At 44.4% G+C, this 20,741-nt stretch overlaps 3 protein-coding genes across 11 annotated transcripts in view; all 3 read right to left on the bottom strand.

The window, feature by feature from the left end:
- The window catches only part of LOC131101767 (regulation of nuclear pre-mRNA domain-containing protein 1A-like), an 8,101-nt gene extending 4,693 nt beyond the window's left edge, over nucleotides 1-3,408 (bottom strand). Inside the window, exons 1-3 of the mRNA XM_058047117.1 lie at nucleotides 3,048-3,408; nucleotides 1,017-1,146; nucleotides 833-939 (exon numbers count right to left, since the gene is read on the bottom strand). Coding sequence (XP_057903100.1) covers nucleotides 833-939; nucleotides 1,017-1,146; nucleotides 3,048-3,198 — 388 coding nt within the window. The 5' untranslated portion in view covers nucleotides 3,199-3,408. The remainder of the gene's footprint in view (nucleotides 1-832; nucleotides 940-1,016; nucleotides 1,147-3,047) is intronic.
- A 174-nt stretch (nucleotides 3,409-3,582) lies between these two features.
- On the bottom strand, nucleotides 3,583-15,370 carry LOC131101766 (uncharacterized). 2 transcript variants are annotated; one of them, XM_058047115.1, is made up of 12 exons: nucleotides 15,113-15,370; nucleotides 13,513-13,608; nucleotides 13,370-13,441; nucleotides 13,126-13,268; nucleotides 11,503-11,625; nucleotides 11,331-11,388; nucleotides 11,009-11,248; nucleotides 9,150-9,286; nucleotides 8,934-9,050; nucleotides 6,746-6,803; nucleotides 5,119-5,181; nucleotides 3,583-5,019 (listed from the first exon to the last, which is right to left on the bottom strand). In XM_058047115.1, the coding sequence occupies exons 2-12, from the start codon at nucleotides 13,535-13,537 to the stop codon at nucleotides 4,055-4,057; spliced, it is 2,001 nt and encodes a 666-aa protein (XP_057903098.1). In that variant the 5' UTR covers nucleotides 13,538-13,608; nucleotides 15,113-15,370; the 3' UTR covers nucleotides 3,583-4,054. The 2 variants fall into 2 exon arrangements, with proteins under 2 accessions (XP_057903098.1, XP_057903099.1); XM_058047116.1 differs by having other exon boundaries at nucleotides 13,370-13,438.
- An 824-nt stretch (nucleotides 15,371-16,194) lies between these two features.
- The window catches only part of LOC131101543 (uncharacterized), a 40,457-nt gene continuing 35,910 nt past the window's right edge, over nucleotides 16,195-20,741 (bottom strand). For all 8 annotated transcript variants that reach the window (XM_058046804.1, XM_058046807.1, XM_058046800.1 and 5 more), the window contains 4 exons: nucleotides 20,595-20,729; nucleotides 20,463-20,520; nucleotides 20,330-20,380; nucleotides 16,195-19,379 (listed from right to left, as the gene is read on the bottom strand). In XM_058046804.1, the coding sequence (XP_057902787.1) occupies nucleotides 16,396-19,379; nucleotides 20,330-20,380; nucleotides 20,463-20,520; nucleotides 20,595-20,729 (3,228 nt within the window). In that variant the 3' untranslated portion in view covers nucleotides 16,195-16,395. The remainder of the gene's footprint in view (nucleotides 19,380-20,329; nucleotides 20,381-20,462; nucleotides 20,521-20,594; nucleotides 20,730-20,741) is intronic.

The following is a 20,741-nucleotide window of genomic DNA, read 5'->3' as shown; positions in this document are numbered from 1 at the left end:
TAGTGCTGTGTCGGTCATGAACAAATCGGCCGGCGGACTGAACGGGTATTTTATGGGAGGTTCATTCATTCATTCATTTTCTACCGCTTTTTCCTCACAAGGGTTGCGGGGGGTGCTGGAGCCTATCCCAGCTGTCTTTGGGCGAGAGGCGGGGTACACCCTGGCACATATAGACAAACAACCATTCACACTCACATTCATACCTATGGACAATTTGGAGTCGCTAATTAACCTAGCATGTTTTTGGAATGTGGGAGGAAACCGGAGTAACCGGAGAAAACCCACGCATGCACGGGGAGAACATGCAAACTCCACACAGAGATGGCCGAGGGTGGAATTGAACCCTAGTCTCCTAGCTGCGAGGTCTGCTCGCTAACCACTCGTCCGCTGTGCCGCCCACTCAGAATTAGTGGTGGACAAAACCGTTCATTTCAGTGAACAAGATCATTCCGCTTCATTCGGTAAAAAGATCCGTTCATTTTCGGTCAATTGGTCATTAGCCTGTGATCGCCCCCCCTGTGCATAGACCCGGTCGGTTGTATCGAATCAGTTCGTTCACTCATGTTCACGTTCGTTCTGACTCAACAGCTCACCAAACTAGTGCTGTGTCGGTCATGAACAAATCGGCCGGCGGACTGAACGGGTATTTTATGGGAGGTTCATTCATTCAAAAAAGAACTAGTTCTTTTGACCCGTTTGTTCATGAATGCCACACCACGACTCAAGGGACTAATCAGGGACTTTCAGGGATTAATCGATGCATCGGAAAACTATTTTCTAGATTAATCGATTACAGAACTAGTCAGCTAGGCTAGTTAGCCGATTAGCTTACAGAGGACTTGGGAGAGCTGCTCCAGCAGGTCGTTGTCGTACACGGCTCTCTCCTGCCAGATGGAAAACACCCGACCCAGATGCTTCTTACAGCCGTCTTCTCCGTCCCTGTAGGACACACACACACACACACACTTAGCAAAACAACACAACAACAACAACAGCACTGCAAGTCGGTGTGTAACCTGTGGACATGTTTGAATGCGTCAACGATGACCGGCGCAAAATCCTGCGTGAATTCGGGTCCTTTCTTCTTGCTGTTCTGGATCACGTCATTGGCCAAGTACAGGAAGGTCAGCTTGCGCGATACCTGAGCTGCACACACACACACACACACGTACTAAATAAACAGTAGAGAGGATCTTTGACAGCACTTTTGCAAGACATCCTAAAAACAGCAGCGTTCCTGCCATTAATAGATGATCTTTGACTAGCATTGTCGCAGTGAGTCCTCAAAAACAGCAAAGTGCTGCTGTCATATAAAGGATCTTTGGCTTTTTGTAGTGAGCCCTCAAAAACAGCTTCCTGTAATGTAGAGGATCTTTGACCAGGTCCTCAAAAAATATCAAAACACCCCCTTTCCACATAGAGGATCTTTGAGAAGCATATTTTGCGGTGGATCCTTAAAAACACACAGGATCTATGACTGGCTTTTGGGAGTAGGTCCTCAAAAACAGCAGAGCACCCCTTTCATATAGAGGCCGGGTTAACCAAAGCGGGGTATGCGAATAAACAATTAGGGCCTAAATTTCACATTTCCGAGTGTGCCTGAACGCCTCACAGCGCGGGGAGACGGCATGGAGTTGTTCAATGCTGTGCGCATCAAATGTATGAACGAGTAAGTGCGGTGATTGTTTTGTAGATTAATAAGAGTGTTTCATCTTGAATATGACATTTATATTGATGGTCCAATTCCCGCACGGTGTTGGAGGAGCCGGGCTTCATCGTTGGTTGTAAGTATTTTGGTACTTGGGATACCCCTTCAATGTGCTATGACGTGAATATGCTGACATAAACAAAAACCTGTGGTCCATTGAGAGCGGACAAAATGAAAGTGAAACTGAAAGGGAAGGATGCCCACATCAAACTGGAATAAAAGGTAGAATGTTTACGCTAAACTTTATCAAAATGTCACCATGCAACAAATGCAGTTTCACCCAAAATTACTATAAAAGTATTACCAATTACTGTATTTTCTGGACTATAAAACACTATAATTTGTGCACCTATTTTCACTAATTTTGACAATAAGTCAAAAATGCATAATTAGGTACAGAAAAACATACATAAGTCACACTGGAGTATAAGTTGCATTTTTTGCGGCTAATTTATTTTCCAAACTACTTGACCAAAACAGACATTACGTCTTCTTGGAAGGCAAGTTCTAACAATAATAAAATAATAGAGAACAGGCTGAATAGGTGTAAGATATGCTAACACAATGCTTATTCAGCTACACAAAAAATAAACATGAACAGAAAAGGTGTCCAGTGTTTATGGAACATTTTCATTTATAAGTCGCTCTGGAGTATAAGTCACAGGAACCAGCCAACCTAGGAAAAAAGTGTGACTTATAGTCCGGAAAATATGGTAATTATGTTGACTATTTCAAGTTCATTAAGATAAAAGGTTAATGAAAAAATGAAACTACAGATCGCACCTTTTAGTGGCTCTTTGGTAGCATTTAAGATTAAGATTAAGATATGCCTTTATTCGTCCCTCAGTGGGGGAATTTGTATTGCACAGCAGCAAGAGTACAGAGTCAGTTAAGCAGTACAAAATACACAATATAGAAAAATAAACAATATAAACAACCCAAGTATTAACAAAATCAACATTTTTTTTCCCAGAGTTATATACAATACAGTATGTAGATATGAAACGAGATAAGATATATGACCAGTCTATACACTGAGATCTTGTTAGAGAGTTAATATGAGGCATTATGGAACTTAGTATATTGCATTTAGAGCCCCTAGTATTGCACTCCTGTGGTAAAAAGATCTTTGTCTTGGGTTTTTGTAGTATGTCCTCAAAACTTTTGCTTGCTATCAGACATTGTTTAACGTTAATGTGCAGAACCCTGCACCGATTAAAGTTAAACTAGTGACGGACAAGTTCCTAGCTTAGTGCAATTTCCAAGTTAGCCCAGCCTTAAGCGGATGCTAGCATGCTTTTGTTCGGTCCAGCGTTTCTTACCAATGCCGTCCGCTTACCTTTGATGAGCTCGTTGAACCAAACGTTGACGATGGTCTTGGAGTGTTTCCTGTGATGGATGAGCCACAGCGACAGCGTCTGGACACTTTGTTGAGAGTTGCTGAGCTCGGACAGTTTCTTCTCTAGAGCCGCCTCGGAGAAAGAGGACATCTCGGCCGCACCAAAAACGTCGCCTTTGCGAGTTCAACCGAGAGCGGGGGGCTTCGGTTATTACTTTCCCGTCTTGTTTGTTCTTATTGTTTCACATAAAGTGTTCACTAAACGTTCATAAATGAACACAAATTAAAAAAACAGCGACGCAAGTCCCCACCGTGTTTACAGACTAGCTTAGTGGCGAGTTAGCCTAGCTAGCATAGCAGCCTGAACGGGGCGCTTCCGCATGCTCGTCATGGTGAGTTCAATAGAACCGGAAATCTCACTTTCATCCCGCGATTTCTTGTAGAAATCGTCAGATCCGCTATTAGTATGTATTTAACATTAGTTATGAAATGTTAAGATTTAGAAATATTACTTGAAAATATTTACTTGCTCCCATATTAGCATAAAATGAGCCAATGTCAGTAACACCAACAAAACAAAAACGCATCACACACTTCTGATGTTTTATATACGAAATACAAAGTTAACAAAAAAATGAAAATATAATTTCTATCTCTTCACACACACACACACAAACGCACCACCAGGTGCAAAATAAACTTGATTCTTGATACAATGCACAAAAGTGTGCGTGCAACCGGAGCAATAAAGCATAAAGAGAGTGAGCATAAATGATGTCTTCAGCATCCATTAATCATATTTTTGAAGCGCTGTGCCCAATTATGCATAGTCATAAATCTAACGGCCATATTGGCGGTGTCACCTGATACCTGATGTCCAATATTATATCAGCCTTTCTTAGGCTGATCGGAGATAGTCTTCCGACCACGTCACGTCAATACAAAAAAAAAAAAAGTGTCCATTGAAGTAACATGAACGCTAAATACCGGATGGACTGACGAGAGCTTCAGAAAGCTGGCCCGGGTGGGACGGACGGATCGGGGTGCGCCCTCCAATGGCCGGGCGGGTGTGGACAGTAAGTCGTGGGCTGAGACGACCAGGGCGCCATGTGATAACCCTGGTACCCCTGTCCCTGGACGGCCTGGTAAGCCACGGGCTGAGTCCAGTAGGTCTGGGCCGCCGGGACGGGACCGCTCTGGAATTGCGTGTACGTCTGATATCGTTCCTGCTTGATCCCGTGAAAGTGGAGTCCGTGTCCCGGCGTTGTCCCGTTGCCGTGAACGGCGGCGGGGGGATAAGCAAAGGGAGGCGGCATCTTTTGCGCGTTGATGTGGTGCCCTGCTGTGACCGTAGCAACGCCGCTGATGGCGTGTGATGCGGGCTGCGGGTGGTAGCCATACTGGGTCGTGAGACTGGGAAGGTCTGGTCCGTCGGCACGAGCGTTGGCGGCGGGGTGCGGTAGAGACGAGTTGTGCCACTCCAGGGCGTACCCCTCCTGGTGCGAGTAGGCATGACTGTACGCCGACCACTCGCCGACCGGCGCTGGACTTTGCCAAGAATTCGAGTTCCTCCGTGAGCTTTTCTGAAAAGGCGTCAGTCTGCCGGGATTCGCACCCTCGCCGATGTCGTCGGACTGATCCGCGAAGTGAGCGACGGTCACATCAGCCGGCGCATACTGATCGTCGTCCAAAGACTGGTTCTCGGTAAACGGCTCGGAGCCAATGTTCAAAACAGGCTCCTCCCACTTGAAATAGGGCTCCTCCTTCACCTCCGCATTAGGCTCCTCCTCCTGGGGGTCAGCCCAGGGGACCGGCGACCCAGGTGGGCTGTCCCGGCTGAAAGACGTCCTCTCCAGCAGTAGCGGACCTTCAGTAAGAGGCAGGCTTACCTTGAACACCGTGTTTTTCACCTCCGCCCCGCTCTTCTTCCGGTGACGCGCTCCCTGTTTGGGAAGCCTGGTGACCTTTGAACCTTGGAGGGGACGAGGTGGGGGGGGGGGGGGGAGCACAAAGACACGTTGAAGAGTCGACAGCGAGAAGAAACGGTGACGAGTGACTTTGAAAGACACACCTTGGTGGGCTTTTTTCCACCGGCGGGCGTTTGGGTGGCTCCTCTTCCAAAGTCTTTTGATGCCTGCGAAAAGCAGCAAAAATTTATCAGGACCTACTGATCATTAATAACTGGTGGGAGGAGCGATTGCCTTGATGATGTGTCACATCTTCATGTATGGCCGCGCACAAGTCCATGCATGACCGAGCATTTTGAGAATCGTTCTGGCTTCTTTCATCATGCAAGGTAGGGGTTATCGTTAATAACCGGTGGGAGGAGCGATTGCCTTGATGATGTGTCACATCTTCATGCATGGACTTGTGCGCGGCCATGCATGACCGAGCATTTTGAGAATCGTTCTGGCTTCTTTTATCATGCAAGGTGGGGGTGATCATTAATAACTGGTGGGAGGAGCGATTGCCTTGATATGTATATATATATATATATATATATATCTTCATGTATGGCCGCGCACAAGTCCATGCATGACCGAGCATTTTGAGAATCGTTCCGGCTTCTTTTATCATGCAAGGTGGTGGTTATCGTTAATAACTGGTGGGAGGAGCGATTGCCTTGATGATGTGTCACATCTTCATGCATGGCCGCGCACAAGTCCATGCATGACCGAGCATTTTGAGAATCGTTCTGGCTTCTTTTATCATGCAAGGTGGGGGTTATCGTTAATAACTGGTGGGAGGAGCGATTGCCTTGATGATATGTCACATCGTCATGTATGGCCGCGCACAAGTCCATGCATGACCGAGCATTTTGAGAATCGTTCTGGCTTCTTTTTTCATGCAAGGTGGGGGTTATCGTTAATAACTGGTGGGAGGAGCGATTGCCTTGATGATGTGTCACATCTTCATGCATGGCCGCGCACAAGTCCATGCATGACCGAGCATTTTGAGAATCGTTCTGGCTTCTTTTATCATGCAAGGTGGGGGTTATCGTTAATAACTGGTGGGAGGAGCGATTGCCTTGATGATGTGTCACATCTTCATGCATGGCCGCGCACAAGTCCATGCATGACCGAGCATTTTGAGAATCGTTCTGGCTTCTTTTATCATGCAAGGTGGGGGTTATCGTTAATAACTGGAGGGAGGAGCGATTGCCTTGATGATGTGTTACATCTTCATGTACGGCCGCGCACAAGTCCATGCAGGACCGAGTATTTTGAGAATCGTTCCGGCATCTTTTATCACGCAAGGTGGGGGTTATCGTTAATAACTGGTGGGAGGAGCGATTGCCTTGATGGTGTGTCACATCTTCATGTATGGCCGCGCACAAGTCCATGCAGGACCGAGCATTTTGAGAATCATTCCGGCTTCTTTTATCATGCAAGGTGGGGGTTAAGATAAGATACAGTTAATAACTGGTGGGAGGAGCAACCACATTGACGCTCATTTACATGTGCTCATGCACGAGCAAGCAAAACTTGATCATTTGGACATCGCAGATGAGTTCCAGTTCTATTGATTTCGACCACCAGAGGTGGCTGTAATCATCCATAACTGGCAGGAGGAGAAGTGGCATCGATTTCGAAGGATTGTAGGTGGAATATTTACCCGTTCACCATTTCAATGAGGCTGTTGAATTTACGCTCATGGACAACATGGAGGTGGATGCGGGGTGAAGCATGCGTACTTACACCAGTTGTAACTTTTGGTAGCTAGGAGGCCGCAAAGGAACTGGGGTGCATTGATCACCTGTGGACACAACACGCCCTTGGTTAAAGAACAGACACAACACGCCTTTGGTTAAAGAACGCAAAGGAACTGGGGTGCATTGACAACACGCCTTTGGTTAAAGAACACAAGGGAACTGGGATGCATTGATCACCTGTGGACACAACACGCCCTTGGTTAAAGAACAGACATTAAAGAACAGACACAACATGCCTTTGGTTAAAGAACACAAAGGAACTGGGGTGCAATGATCACCTGTGGACACAACACGCCTTTGGTTAAAGAACAGACACAACACGCCTTTGGTTAAAGAACACAAAGGAACTGGGGTGCATTGATCACCTGTGGACACAACACGCCCTTGGTTAAAGAACAGACACAACACGCCTTTGGTTAAAGAACGCAAAGGAACTGGGGTGCATTGACAACACGCCTTTGGTTAAAGAACACAAGGGAACTGGGATGCATTGATCACCTGTGGACACAACACGCCCTTGGTTAAAGAACAGACATTAAAGAACAGACACAACATGCCTTTGGTTAAAGAACACAAAGGAACTGGGGTGCAATGATCACCTGTGGACACAACACGCCTTTGGTTAAAGAACAGACACAACACGCCTTTGGTTAAAGAACACAAAGGAACTGGGGTGCATTGATCACCTGTGGACACAACGCGCCTTTGGTTAAAGAACAGACACAACACGCCTTTGGTTAAAGAACAGACACAACACGCCTTTGGTTAAAGAACAGACACAACACGCCTTTGGTTAAAGAACAGACACAACACGCCTTTGGTTAAAGAACAGACACAACACGCCTTTGGTTAAAGAACGCAAAAGGAACTGGGGGTGCGTTGATCACCTGTGGACACAACACGCCTTTGGTTAAAGAACAGACACAACACGCCTTTGGTTAAAGAACACAAAGGAACTGGGGTGCATTGATCACCTGTGGACACAACGCGCCTTTGGTTAAAGAACAGACACAACACGCCTTTGGTTAAAGAACAGACACAACACGCCTTTGGTTAAAGAACAGACACAACACGCCTTTGGTTAAAGAACAGACACAACACGCCTTTGGTTAAAGAACGCAAAAGGAACTGGGGGTGCGTTGATCACCTGTGGACACAACATGCCTTTGGTTAAAGAACAGACACAACACGCCTTTGGTTAAAGAACACAAAGGAACCGGGGTGCATTGATCACCTGTGGACACAACACGCCCTTGGTTAAAGAACAGACACAACACGCCCTTGGTTAAAGAACAGACACAACACGCCCTTGGTTAAAGAACAGACACAACACGCCCTTGGTTAAAAAACAGACACAACACGCCCTTGGTTAAAGAACAGACACAACACGCCTTTGGTTAAAGAACAGACAACACGCCTTTGGTTAAAGAACAGACAACACGCCTTTGGTTAAAGAACACAAAGGAACTGGGGTGCATTGATCACCTGTGGACAAAACACGCCTTTGGTTAAAGAACACAAAGAAACTGGGGTGCATCGATCACCTATGGACACTTTGGTTAAAGAACACAAAATGAACTGGGGTGCATTGATCACCTGTGGACACAACACGCCTTTGGTTAAAGAACACAAAGAAACTGGGGTGCATCAATCACCGATGGACACTTTGGTTAAAGAACACAAAGGAACTGGGGTGCATTGATCACCTGTGGACACAACATGCCTTTGGTTAAAGAACAGACACAACATGCCTTTGGTTAAAGAACAGGGAGGAACTGGGGTGCATTGATCACCTGTGGACACAACATGCCTTTGGTTAAAGAACAGACACAACATGCCTTTGGTTAAAGAACAGGGAGGAACTGGGGGTGCGTTGATCACCTGTGGACACTTTGTTTAAAGAACACAAAGGAACTGGGGTGCATTGATCACGCCTTTGGTTAAAGAACACAAAGGAACTGGGGTGCATGGATCACGCCTTTGGTTAAAGAACAGACACAACACGCCTTTGGTTAAAGAACAGACACAACACGCCTTTGGTTAAAGAACAGACACAACACGCCTTTGGTTAAAGAACAGACAACACGCCTTTGGTTAAAGAATGCAAAGGAACTGGGGTGCATGGATCACGCCTTTGGTTAAAGAACATGAAGGAGTAAAAAAAAGGTCTTCACCTCAACGTCTCCTCTTCCCTCCTCACGTTCCACCTGCCTGGCCAGCGACTGCAGAAGCTGCCAATTGTTCTGAAGGTCGGTTCCCACGGCCTCCACCTGCTCATGGCGGGTTTCCATCTACAAACAGACCTTCTCGTTGAGCGTCACACTCCCCCCCCCACCCCAGTCGCCCTGCTGCAGCCGGACCCCCACGCTCCCCCACACGTACACACTGACCAGGTAGTTGAAGACGTGCCCCGGGCTGCTGATGTGGTCAACGAGAGCCCGCTTGTTGACTCGCGTGCAGCAGCAGTGGCACAGGAAACAGGAAGTGCAGCCGTGGTCGTCCATGCACTCGGACAGCCTGTGAAGACCTGCGGCAGAGCCAACGTCGGACATTTTAGCTAAGCGGAGGCCAGACAAAAGAGGAATAAAAATGGCCGCTTCACGTTCCAAGGGGGTGCGAGGGGTTGGGGAAAAAAAAACCCAACAGTGCTCCTGTCATGTACAGGATCTTTGACTGGCATTTTTGCAGCACGGCGCTCCTCTACTACTCGGGATCTTTGACCACCGTTTCTTGCAGTAGGCGATTAAAAACGGGTCATTTCGAGGATCTTGGACTTGCTCATAAAAACGTCAGAGCTCCTTTGTAGAGGATCTTTGACTGGCATTTTTTGCAGTATGTATTAAAAATAGCACCCTTTCTGTCATATAAAGGATCTTTGACTTGTGTTTTGAAACATCAGCACTCTAGTCCTATAGATGATCTTTGACTAGCATTTTTTGCATTATGGTATTAAAATAGAAGATCTTTGACTAGCATTTTTTGCAGTATGGTATTAAAATGGATGATCTTTGACTAGAATTTTTTTGCAGTATGGTATTAAAATAGATTATCTTTGACTAGCATTTTTTGCAGTATGGTATTAAAAACAGAACAGATTCTGTCATATAAAGGATCTTTGACTAGTGTTTTTGAAAAATCAGCACTCTAGTCCTGTGGATGATCTTGACTGGCACTTTTTGCAGTATGGTATTAAAATGGATGATCTTTGACTAGAATTTTTTGCAGTATGGTATTAAAATAGATGATCTTTACTAGCATTTTTTGCAGTATTGTAAAAAAAAACAGCACAGCTTCTGTTCTATAAAGGATCTTTGACTTGTGTTTTTGAAAAATCAGCACTCTAGTCCTATGGATGATCTTTGACTGGCACTTTTTGCAGTATGGTATTAAAATGGATGATCTTTGACTAGAATTTTTTACAGTATGGTATCAAAATGGATGATCTTTGACTAGCATTTTTTGCAGTATGGTATTAAATACAGCACAGCTTCCGTCATATCAAGGATCTTTGACTTGCGTTTTTGAATCATCAGCACTCTAGTCAGATGGATGATCTTTGACTGGCACTTTTTGCAGTATGGTATTAAAATGGATGATCTTTGACTAGCATTTTTTGCAGTATGGTATTAAAAACAGAACAGCTTCTGTCATATAAAGGATCTTTGACTTGTGTTTTTGAAACATCAGCATTCTAGTCCTATGGATGATCTTTGACTGGCATTTTTTGCAGTATGGTATTAAAATGGATGATCTTTGACTAGAATTTTTTACAGTATGGTATTAAAATAGATGATCTTTGACTAGACTTTTTTGCAGTATGGTATTAAAATGGAGGATCTTTGACTAGAATTTTTTTGCAGTATGGTATTAAAAACAGAACAGCTTCTGTCATATAAAGGATCTTTGACTTGTGTTTTTGAAAAATCAGCACTCTAGTCCTGTGGATGATCTTTGACTGGCACTTTTTGCAGTATGGTATTAAAATGGATGATCTTTGACTGGCACTTTTTGCAGTATGGTATTAAAATGGATGATCTTTGACTAGCATTTTTTTGCAGTATGGTATTAAAAACAGCACAGCTTCCTTCCTATATAGGATCTTTGACTCGTGTTTTACAGAAGCTTCCTAAAAACAGCAGCGCCCTTGAGAATCTTTGACTAAAACGAAGTGACGCCAACGTGTCCAAAAAGGAAGTATCCAAGTGCCCAAAAAGACTCCAAAGGACCGATGAGGAGAAGAGGAGCTCACCAATCAGAGGCTTCCCTCCTTTGTAGCCATTCAGGAAGTTGCGCCCATGGCCCTGAACCCAGGCAGGAGGGACTTGTTGGACCGCGTCCTCGGACCAGGCAACCTGTTCAGCACCAGGGACAGTGACCTCCCCGTGACCCAGCAAGACCACCCTCTGGGACGGCTCGTCGTCCTGTTCCGTGCACGCCGAGGTGTCGGTGTGGGCGGGTCCATGCGTGAGGAGCCTGATCAAACTAATTGCTGTGGTGGGGGGAGGGTGTTATTAAAAAAAAAGCGAGGGTGGGGTGAGGTAGGGTGGGGGTCACAGTGAGATAAGACTGACCCTCGCCGTTACTGTATCCTTTGATCCTCTGGAACGCAGCATCCTCCACCTCCAGCAGCTTTGGTCAAAAACACAAACGCCATTTGCGGCACGTGTTGCCAACACACACACACACACACACACACACACACACAAACACACACACACACACACGTCAAAGTCTTAGATGGACCTTGATGTCCCCGGGGCCGTCCTTGTCCTCCAGTGTCCTGGCGATCTCCATGAGCGGCCTGGCCAGCAGAGACATGTCGCCGTCCTCCTTGACGCCAGACAGCAGGTCAGGGTACCAGGCTTTCTGTCAGTACACAAGTAGAAGTAGAAGTATATATATATATATATAAGTATAAATACATCTTTGGGAGCAAATGAGTTCATAATTAGGAGTTTATTTTCCAAAATTCCGAGTGCCACGAGTCCCTGAAATGGACAGAATGGCAGTTTGTTACCATGGTAACGTGACTTCATACAGGCTGAAAATAAAAACAGCAAGCGTGGAGGCGTGTAGCGTGTAGCGTGCACACGGTTAGCGTGCACACGGTTAGCGTGCACACGGTTAGCGTGCACACGGTTAGCGTGCACACGGTTAGCGTGCACACGGTTAGCGTGCACACGGTTAGCGTGCACACGGTTACGCAAAACAAAGGGAAACCAAACACACGCAAATGTGAAAATTGGAAATATTTGTTGGTGTTATATTTGTTATTAATATTAATAGTTATTTTGAACATTTATGTTGTGGCATGATTTTTATATTTGGGATAAATTTGTGTCAAAGTGAAAGTTTGAAATGTATCTTTGCAACAAAAAAATTTGTTCTCCATTTTTTGTTGATATTTATCTGAAATTTACCTAAGTTCTACTTCTGATGACTAAAGAATGGAATTAGTATTTAAAAGGTTTGGTTTTTAATTTCCAAATATTTAATTTTCTTCTCATAATTCTAATTTTATTCCCGTATCATCTTGACTTTATTCTTAGAATATTAGCTTTTTTTGTTTTTACATAACTTTGTTATTTTTTATTTTTATTTTTTTTTAAAAGTCATCTTTTTTTTCTTTAATATTTCAAGTTAATTCCCCTAAAATGACATTATTTCCCCCTCAGAATATTACGCTGTTATTTTGGTAAAAAAGGAAGTGGGCGGGAGGACACAACAGCTATGTGATGCTAAAATGCTAAACGGTAAAAATAAAAAACAAAGATTTACAAAATAAAAATAAAAAATTTAGTTCTCAACAAGGAAAAAAAATGCTTTTTGTGAAATAGTAACTTTCACTTTGATACAAATCTAGCCGTATATATATTTAGTCAAGATGACTAAATGATGCCACAACATAAAATTAAAAAAATAGTTGTTTTACATGAAAATAGCCATTTTTTTTACAAATATAAGACCATGACCTATTTACTATTTTCACATTTGCAACGTTTAAAATGTCCCTTCAATTCGTAACATCCGAGAAAAAAAAAAAAAAAAAAAAAAGACTAGATTAAAGATGAAACTTACAGCTCCTAGGTAGGTTTTTTTGGAACACCAAGTGCTGGTCTTATCCACCACACGGCCTCATCGAGTTAGTCCCGGGTCTGAATCAATATCATGTCCACGAGGAAAAGGGACCGAGAGTACAAACGCGTAGTCAACAAGTACGTGAGACGAGTGAAGGCAACACACTCCTTGTTATGACATCATAAAGTCACTTGGGCATCACAGACGACGGCTGTCATCGATGATGTCGGGGGCCTTTGGGGGGGGGGGGGGGGGGGGGGGGGGGGAGATGGCGATGGCGGGACTTACGGTGTAGTTGTATCTGTGCAGGCTCCCCATGATGTGGTTGCGCATGTCGCCTTTGCCGAGTCTGCATTCGCACACCTCGCACAGGTAGAGCACCTCCCTGCCGGGCGATCCCACCTTCACGCATTCCGTGATGCTGCGCAGCCCTGCAAAGGGGACACACGGACACGGACACGGACTCTTTGAAATCACACGCAAAAGTCACGGAAGCAAGAGATAGATGGCAAAGTTGGCCGTCGACACGCACCGATGATGGGCTGCAGTCTGTTCTTGTTGTTCAAGTACAGCTTCAGGGACTCAAACAGCTCGCTGGAGACTGCTGGAAAAAAAAAAAAAAGGCAAATATGTGCACACTAATTATCTTTTTTAAGCACCGGATTCTTTCATTACCTTTTTGAGTGGCACGGGGCTGCATGGCCAAGCGGCGTCAAAGCGGAGTGAAGCGTCCCGGTCTCTTCAAGGTGCTTCCTGCTGTGCCTAAAAACCCTGATAAGATACCGCAGGCACAGAACAATGTGACCTCCACACAGTCAGGACGACACAACATTCCTAATCAACGCACACACAAGAAGGAGATCCGATACAAGAACACGTCAGCTCCGATTAATCCGGGGTCGCACGTTTTAAAAGTAGCATTCGACGAGAAAACAGCATCAAAAATGGAAAAATCAGCTGGAAAAGAGAGAGAAAAGGTTGCAGTTTTGCAAAACTAAACTCGGAATATTAAGGAAAAAGATCACTTTAGTAGCATAGACGTGAAATATATTAAAAAATCATATTTATCCCATTATTTTTGTAAAGTTTGACTAGTATGACAAACAAAAAAGCAAGTTCAAGAGTTGAAATATTCAAGAAAGAAAAAAAAATCAAGTCATAATCAACAAAAAAACAAAACAAAAAGGTAGCCATGTTACAAAATGAACATCATATTATGACAAAAAAATCATTATAGCAGCATACAACTCACATTTAGCTTTTTAAAAGTCATAATACTAAAAAAAAAACCAAAACCACTCAAGTTGTCATTTGTTGGAAAATTAGGTGGCAGAAAAAGTCATAAAGTAAAGACAATAAAGAGTCCAAGTTCCAAGAAGAAAATTTACAAAAAGAAAGTAGAAACAGCTGAAAAATAACAGCATAAATGGAAACAAAATTACAAGAATAAAGTCAAAATATTATGAGAAAAAAATCTGTAATTTCATGACAAAGTCGTGATTTTTCCAACAAAAATATCATTAGCGTAGCATAAAATTTAAATGTTAGACTTTAACCTTTTTTTTTATTATAATAAAAAACAAACATTTTTGAAAAAAAAATTGGAGGAAAAAGTCATAATGTTATTAGAATAATGTCCAAATATTACAAGAAAATATAAAAAAAATAAAGTTGAAATAGCAGAACTGAAGGAGCAGAAAATTTCCAAAGATTATTTGAGAAAAAAATGAAATATTTGGATACAGGTTAATCTAATGAGTAACTTGGGCATCCCTGCAACTTCTTCATTGTCCACCAGATGGCGCCGCCATCCCAACGCACAACCGACTGAATCCAAACGACCAGAAACGGAAGCAAGTGTCCAAAAACTGTGTCAAATAAGTGTTTTATTGCCAGCTTTTTAGTTTCGCGTGGATCCCGTGGAACATGCCAAGGGTCCGGCTTCTAAATTTCCATCGAAAAGTGGAATGTTGTGGAAATATTCCAATTTGCGGCGTATCACAGCCGACCTGTTGCTACGTGGTCAAAAACTACATAATCATTCAAATTTATGAGTTTATTAGGAAAAAGTAATCAACTAATTAATATAATCTTCACCAAACTGTGGAATGTTCATGGTTGTGAGTCAAACGTATATCTGTATGCAAGAGCAAGTTTGCTAGCTTGTTTGAAACATCAAACTACGTTTCATCCTCATCATGTCGCGAGACGACGTTTATTCTTTTTTTAACCAAACCAAAACAACCAGAAAACGAGCCTTTAAGTTGTTACTTACTTGACTTCCCCCGTGTGCAGTCAGCAGGAAAGGTTTAGAATCTTATCGTTTCTTCGGGAAATCGAAACCCACATGGACAACAAAGTTTGGCAACTAGCGTCTACTTCATACACTTCCGCCTTTCAAGGGAGCGCATGCGCAAAAGACACCATCCATAGCGCACTCTTTGGACTAGTTTCCTTTTTATAAAAACAGTAGTTAGCACTCCCGTTTTCACTGGGAAACTGTCGTATTTTGCTCTCCTGTATTTTGACTTTCACTTTTCAAAATCTGGCAAAGCAGTGTTTCCGGTTCGCGCGGAAACACTCCGGAAATATCGTAGTAATGTCCTGTTTCTCGTAACATCAGGCCTTCAAAATAAAAGAGGCACGGCAGTGTAATATCACAAGGTTGGAACATTTGTGGAAGATCACAATTTGTCTGAAAAATAGCCGCTAATACTAGCCTACTACTACTACTACTTGTAGTAGTAGGCTAATATTAGCCATCTTATACGAGCCTACTACTAGTACTAGTAGTAGGCTAGTATTAGCCTACTTATACTAGCCTAATACTAGCTAGCTAATACTAATACTAGCCCAATACTACTACTACTACTACTACTAGTAGTAGTAGTAGTAGGCTAGTATTAGCCTGCTTATTGGTTTGTTTATTAGCCTGCTTTTGTCCTATTATATGAAATTTGAGATTATTTTTTTTTATAATTTTTTTTAATCAATAAAAAATATCAAATTATTTGGGGGTAGTATTGAGGTAGTATTAGGTACCGGGAATGAGCTAGTATTGGGTACCGGGAATGAGCTAGTATTGGGTACCGCGAATGAGCTAGTATTGGGTACCGCGAATGAGCTAGTATCGGGTACCGCGAATGAGCTAGTATTGGGTACCGGGAATGAGCTAGTATTGGGTACCGGGAATGAGCTAGTATTGGGTACCCGGAATGAGCTAGTATTGGGTACGGGGAATGAGCTAGTATTGGGTACCGCGAATGAGCTAGTATTGGGTACACGGAATGACGTAGTATTAGGTAAAGAGGTAGTAGGCGGTTTAACTAAAGCAACACAGTCAAATCTCACCAAGACTCGTTAGAAAGTTCCATTTATTTTCCAGAAATACTTTAAAATAAGGTGCATCAACGTAAACATACACAGCGATTGTGTATACTGTAAAATACAAAAGAACACGAGACTCTGATGTGCAACATAAAACATTAAAAGGAAGGAGTAACAGAAGCGCGTCTCTCCTTCCAGACAGGTAGTGTAACTGTAAATATAGTACACACGTCATAAAGCACTGGAACAACCTCCGTCCTTTTTAGGCAACTGTGATGGTGTCTTGTACTGCGATGAAGACAAGTTCCCGTGCACGTTCATGTCTTGCAGCAGCAGGGAATGGCTGGAGTACGACACCGTGGCAGCAAAAGGAACGGGACACAAGTAGGTGGCACCATTGGTGACGTTTTCAGGGGTCTGCACTGGTCCTGCCCAGGTCGAGTACTGCTGGATCCAATGCTGCATTTGTGGGTTCAACCACCTCGTTGCCAGCGGGACGCTTGAGTGGCCGTTTTGGGACACGTATGAAGTATTGGAATTTGGCACAGGGTAACCCCTGGGTACTGCGTTAGTAGGCACAGGGTAACCCGTGGGTACTGCGTTATTATTAGGCACAGAGTAACCCGTGGGTACCGCGTTACTAGGCACAGGGTAACCCGTGGGTACTGCGTTATTGTTGGTCACAGAGTAACCCATGGGTACTGCGTTATTGTTGGTCACAGAGTAACCCATGGGTACTGCGTTACTGTTGGTCACAGAGTAACCCGTGGGTACTGCGTTATTATTAGTCACAGGATAATCCGTGGGTACTGCGTTATTAGTCACAGGGTAACCCGTGGGTACTGCATTACTAGGCACAGGGTAACCCGTGGGTACTGCGTTACTCGACACAGGATAACCCGTGGGTACTGCGTTATTGTTAGTCACAGGATAACCAGTGGGTACTGCGTTATTGTTAGTCACAGGATAACCAGTGGGTACTGCGTTACTCGGCACAGGATAACCCGTGGGTACTGCGTTACTCGGCACAGGATAACCCGTGGGTACTGCGTTACTCGGCACAGGATAACCCGTGGGTACTGAGTTACTCGGCACAGGATAATCCGTGGGTACTGCGTTACTCGGCACAGGGTAACCCGTGGGTACTGCGTTACTCGGCACAGGATAACCCATGGGTACTGAGTTACTCGGCACAGGATAATCCGTGGGTACTGCGTTACTAGGCACAGAGTAACCTGTGGGTACTGTGTTAGCATTTGTGGTCCAACTGAAACCAAAGCCCCCCAAGTCTGGTAGCGGAGTCCTAGTAGGTCCTGCCGTTGCGCCACTTCCCTGAGGGTTTGACTCAATACCGATACCGTTCGCACAAACGGCGCTTTGATACAGAAAAGCTTCCGAGTCGTCTGTGCTGCCTCGAGGTTGTGGTAGCTGAGCAAGACTTTGCTTGGTTTTCACACAAGCATCAATCAGCTGGTTTTGGGGTTGAAGATCACCCATCCAGGCGGAGTCCGTGCCAGTTGTGTTGTCTTCTGTCAAAATAAACGAGGGATTTTCTCGTATGGATGTATAAACCCGTGGAGGGCCGTTGTCGCCCGACACGGGGGTTGTGGGCGGATCATTTTCAAACTTGCAACTCGATGAATGCAATCCCTTGGTATCTTGAGCGGCGGTGGAGACGGTCTGCACAGACTTTGAGCACCATGTTGTCGTTGTCGTAGCAACAGAAAGCGTGGCGGCGGAGCTGTCAGGGCTGTCGGCAATTTGTTTCTTAGACTCGGTTTTGGTACCCGCGTTGAGGATTTCTACCATGGAGACCTCTTGATCACCGGGGGTACGACGCCCCACAGGATCAACATTGGAGTGGCCTGTACATTTGGCTGGCTGAGGATCATCCATTTTCTTCTTATTGGACCAAATTCTAAAAAGTTCCCCGAGAGACTCGTGAGCTTTTCTCCTCCTGGTAGGGAGGTATTCATCTTGACGAATTGAACCGACGGTTGCGAGAGGGTCCGAACTCGACCGTTTCTCAGCAAGAGGTGTTGATCTGCATTCTGAGGCCGTCAATTCACTTTTTATTTGTACTCTTAGAGGCGTCTTAGAGACGGGAATAGCGGCTACAGGTGACTCGCTGTCCGAAAGTACTAATTCATCTTTGACTCGTGAACTAGGTGGCGTCTTGGGCACGGAACCGGTACCTGCAGGAGATGTGCACTCCAGGAGTGCCCATTCCTGTTTAACTGGTGAACTAGGTGGCGTCTTGGGCGCAGGAACAGTCGCTGGAGGCGATCTGGAATCCAAGAGCGTCATTTCATCTTTCACTTGAGAACGAGGCTTTGTTGTCGAGAGGTTGTCCAGATCTCCATGATCAGCTGATTCTGCCAGGTCCGGTTCATTTTTCAGTTGAGCCTGAGTCTTAGAGACGCTTATGGGCACCCCGCACTCCGTGGGCAGATCTCCATGATCAGCTGATTCTGCCAGGGCCGGTTCCTTTTTCAGTTGAGCCTGAGTCTTAGAGACGCTTATGGGCACCCCGTGCTCCGTGGGCACCCCGCACTCCGTGGGCAGATCTCCATGATCAGCTGATTCTGCCAGGGCCGGTTCATTTTTCAGTTGAGCCTGAGTCTTAGAGACGCTTATGGGCACCCCGCACTCTGTGGGCACCCCGCACTCCGTGCGCAGATCTCCGTGATCAGCTGATTCTGCCAGGGCCGGTTCATTTTTCAGTTGAGCCTGAGTCTTAAAGACGCTTATGGGCACCCCGCACTCCGTGGGCAGATCTCCATGATCAGCTGATTCTGCCAGGGCCGGTTCATTTTTCAGTTGAGCCTGAGTCTTTGAGACGCTTATGGGCACCCCGCGCCCCGTGGGCACCCCGCGCCCCGTGGGCACCCCGCGCCCCGTGGGCACCCCGCCGCGCCCCGTGGGCACCCCGCCGCGCCCCGTGGGCACCCCGCCGCACCCCGTGGGCACCCATTCCTCTTTAACCTGTCGAGACCCAGGTGGTGTCCTTGAGATAGGCGCATACGTTGAAGTGGACCCAGACTGTGGCAATACAACAGGTGTTGTATTGGAGATGGGACTTGAAATGGACCTTCTGTGTTCTTCTATGTCTGAGGGACCCGGGGACATGCTAGCTGCAGAGAGTGAAGGCTCCACGGACTGAATGACATTCACATCCAAATGTCCAATCCGTTCTTTTGATTTCTGGCTTCTTTCTACGAGACAAAGTGGAGAAAAAAGTTTACTTTTATTAAGATTCCTGCTCTTTAAAGCTAATAACTTGCTAAATGTACTGCAAAAAAGGTCAGTAAGGATAATTCATAATGCGGCCTACAGAGAACATACTAACTCCTTATTTCAAAAATCACAAATACTTCAACTTGCTGATGTAGTTCATCTTCAAACAGCTAAAATAATGTTAAAAGTAATAAGGCTAAAAATAACCAATTAGCTAAAAATGTCATCCAATACTTCTCTACAAGAGAGGAGAAATATGATCTCAGGGAAGAAGTACATTTGAAACACTTCTATGCTAGGACTACGTTAGCGTTAGCATAGCATTTCAGTATGTGGAATCAAACTATGGAATGGACTGAGTAAGGAAATCAAACAATGCACAACGATGAGCCAATTCAAGAAACAATACAAGCAGTTGATGTTTGCTAAATACAAGGATGAAGAGTCTTGAACCAGTCATGATGTGCTATATATATCACTATATTGACACGCACTATGGTACCCATTATGGCATTGGATGCTCATATCACCTCCTACTTTGGTACGTGATAAAAAATAAAAAAATATATTGTTTTTACAAAATTAAAAAAATATTAAATAAAATTAAAAAAATAAAAATTATTTTTTTTAAAAAAATAAAATAAAGTAAAAAAACAAAAAAAAACTTTATTATTATTAACCTGTATTATCGAAAGCATGAGGTGAACAAATGTAACAGTTACTGATTGTAAAAGTACCAGATGGAGTGGTAGGATTTAATAAGCTTTGTTTCTTCCTACTCCTTTTGGACATGTGGAACTGTGGACTGATTATGGGATGCACTCAATTGTAATCTGATGCATGTTCAAATGAAATTAAACCATTACCATTACCAGACATGCAAAAGATCGAGGAAAAACCAAAGTCCTCCAGAAATGGCAAGACTCACCGTTTTGCGTCAATGCGATGACAGGCTGTCCGTTCTGCAGGACGTCAAGAGCTTTGACCATAGAAATGAAAAGTTGATACGGTGTTTGCTCATATATGATATGAAGTCAGTCATAAGCGACCTATGCCGTTACCTTCATCGAAGGGTGCGGTCCAAACATAGTCATACACGTCTTGAAGGAGAAAACACACCTTTGAAGGAGAAAAAGGAAGCAATTAGCACCTGGTGTATGTAGCATGCATTAGCGATGGCACCTGAACGCTACCTTTGCATCCATCCCCTTCGATTGCTCTTGCCTGGAGACCGCATCAGCGACGTCCTTTAAGAGTTCCATTTTCATCTCTGGTTGCAGATCATTATCACCCCAAAATCTATCCATAAACTGAGGATATGATCTTAGCTGTAAGAAGAA

This window comes from Doryrhamphus excisus, chromosome 14 (genome assembly GCF_030265055.1).
Source record: "Doryrhamphus excisus isolate RoL2022-K1 chromosome 14, RoL_Dexc_1.0, whole genome shotgun sequence".
NCBI classification, from domain to species: domain Eukaryota; kingdom Metazoa; phylum Chordata; class Actinopteri; order Syngnathiformes; family Syngnathidae; genus Doryrhamphus; species Doryrhamphus excisus.
The sequence above is the reverse complement of the archived record's forward strand: the minus strand, read 5'-3'. Positions and strand labels throughout refer to the sequence as shown.

What these genes read in the sequence shown, in the direction of transcription:
- LOC131101766 (XM_058047115.1), bottom strand. Translation starts at nt 13,537, where the DNA reads ATGCAGCCCCGTGCCACTCAAAAAG. An exon ending in AGGATACAGTAACGGCGAGG is followed by an intron (nt 11,249 to 11,330) that starts GTCAGTCTTATC and finishes CCCCCACCACAG; the next exon opens with CAATTAGTTTGATCAGGCTC. An exon ending in GTGGAAAAAAGCCCACCAAG is followed by an intron (nt 5,020 to 5,118) that starts GTGTGTCTTTCA and finishes GTCCCCTCCAAG; the next exon opens with GTTCAAAGGTCACCAGGCTT.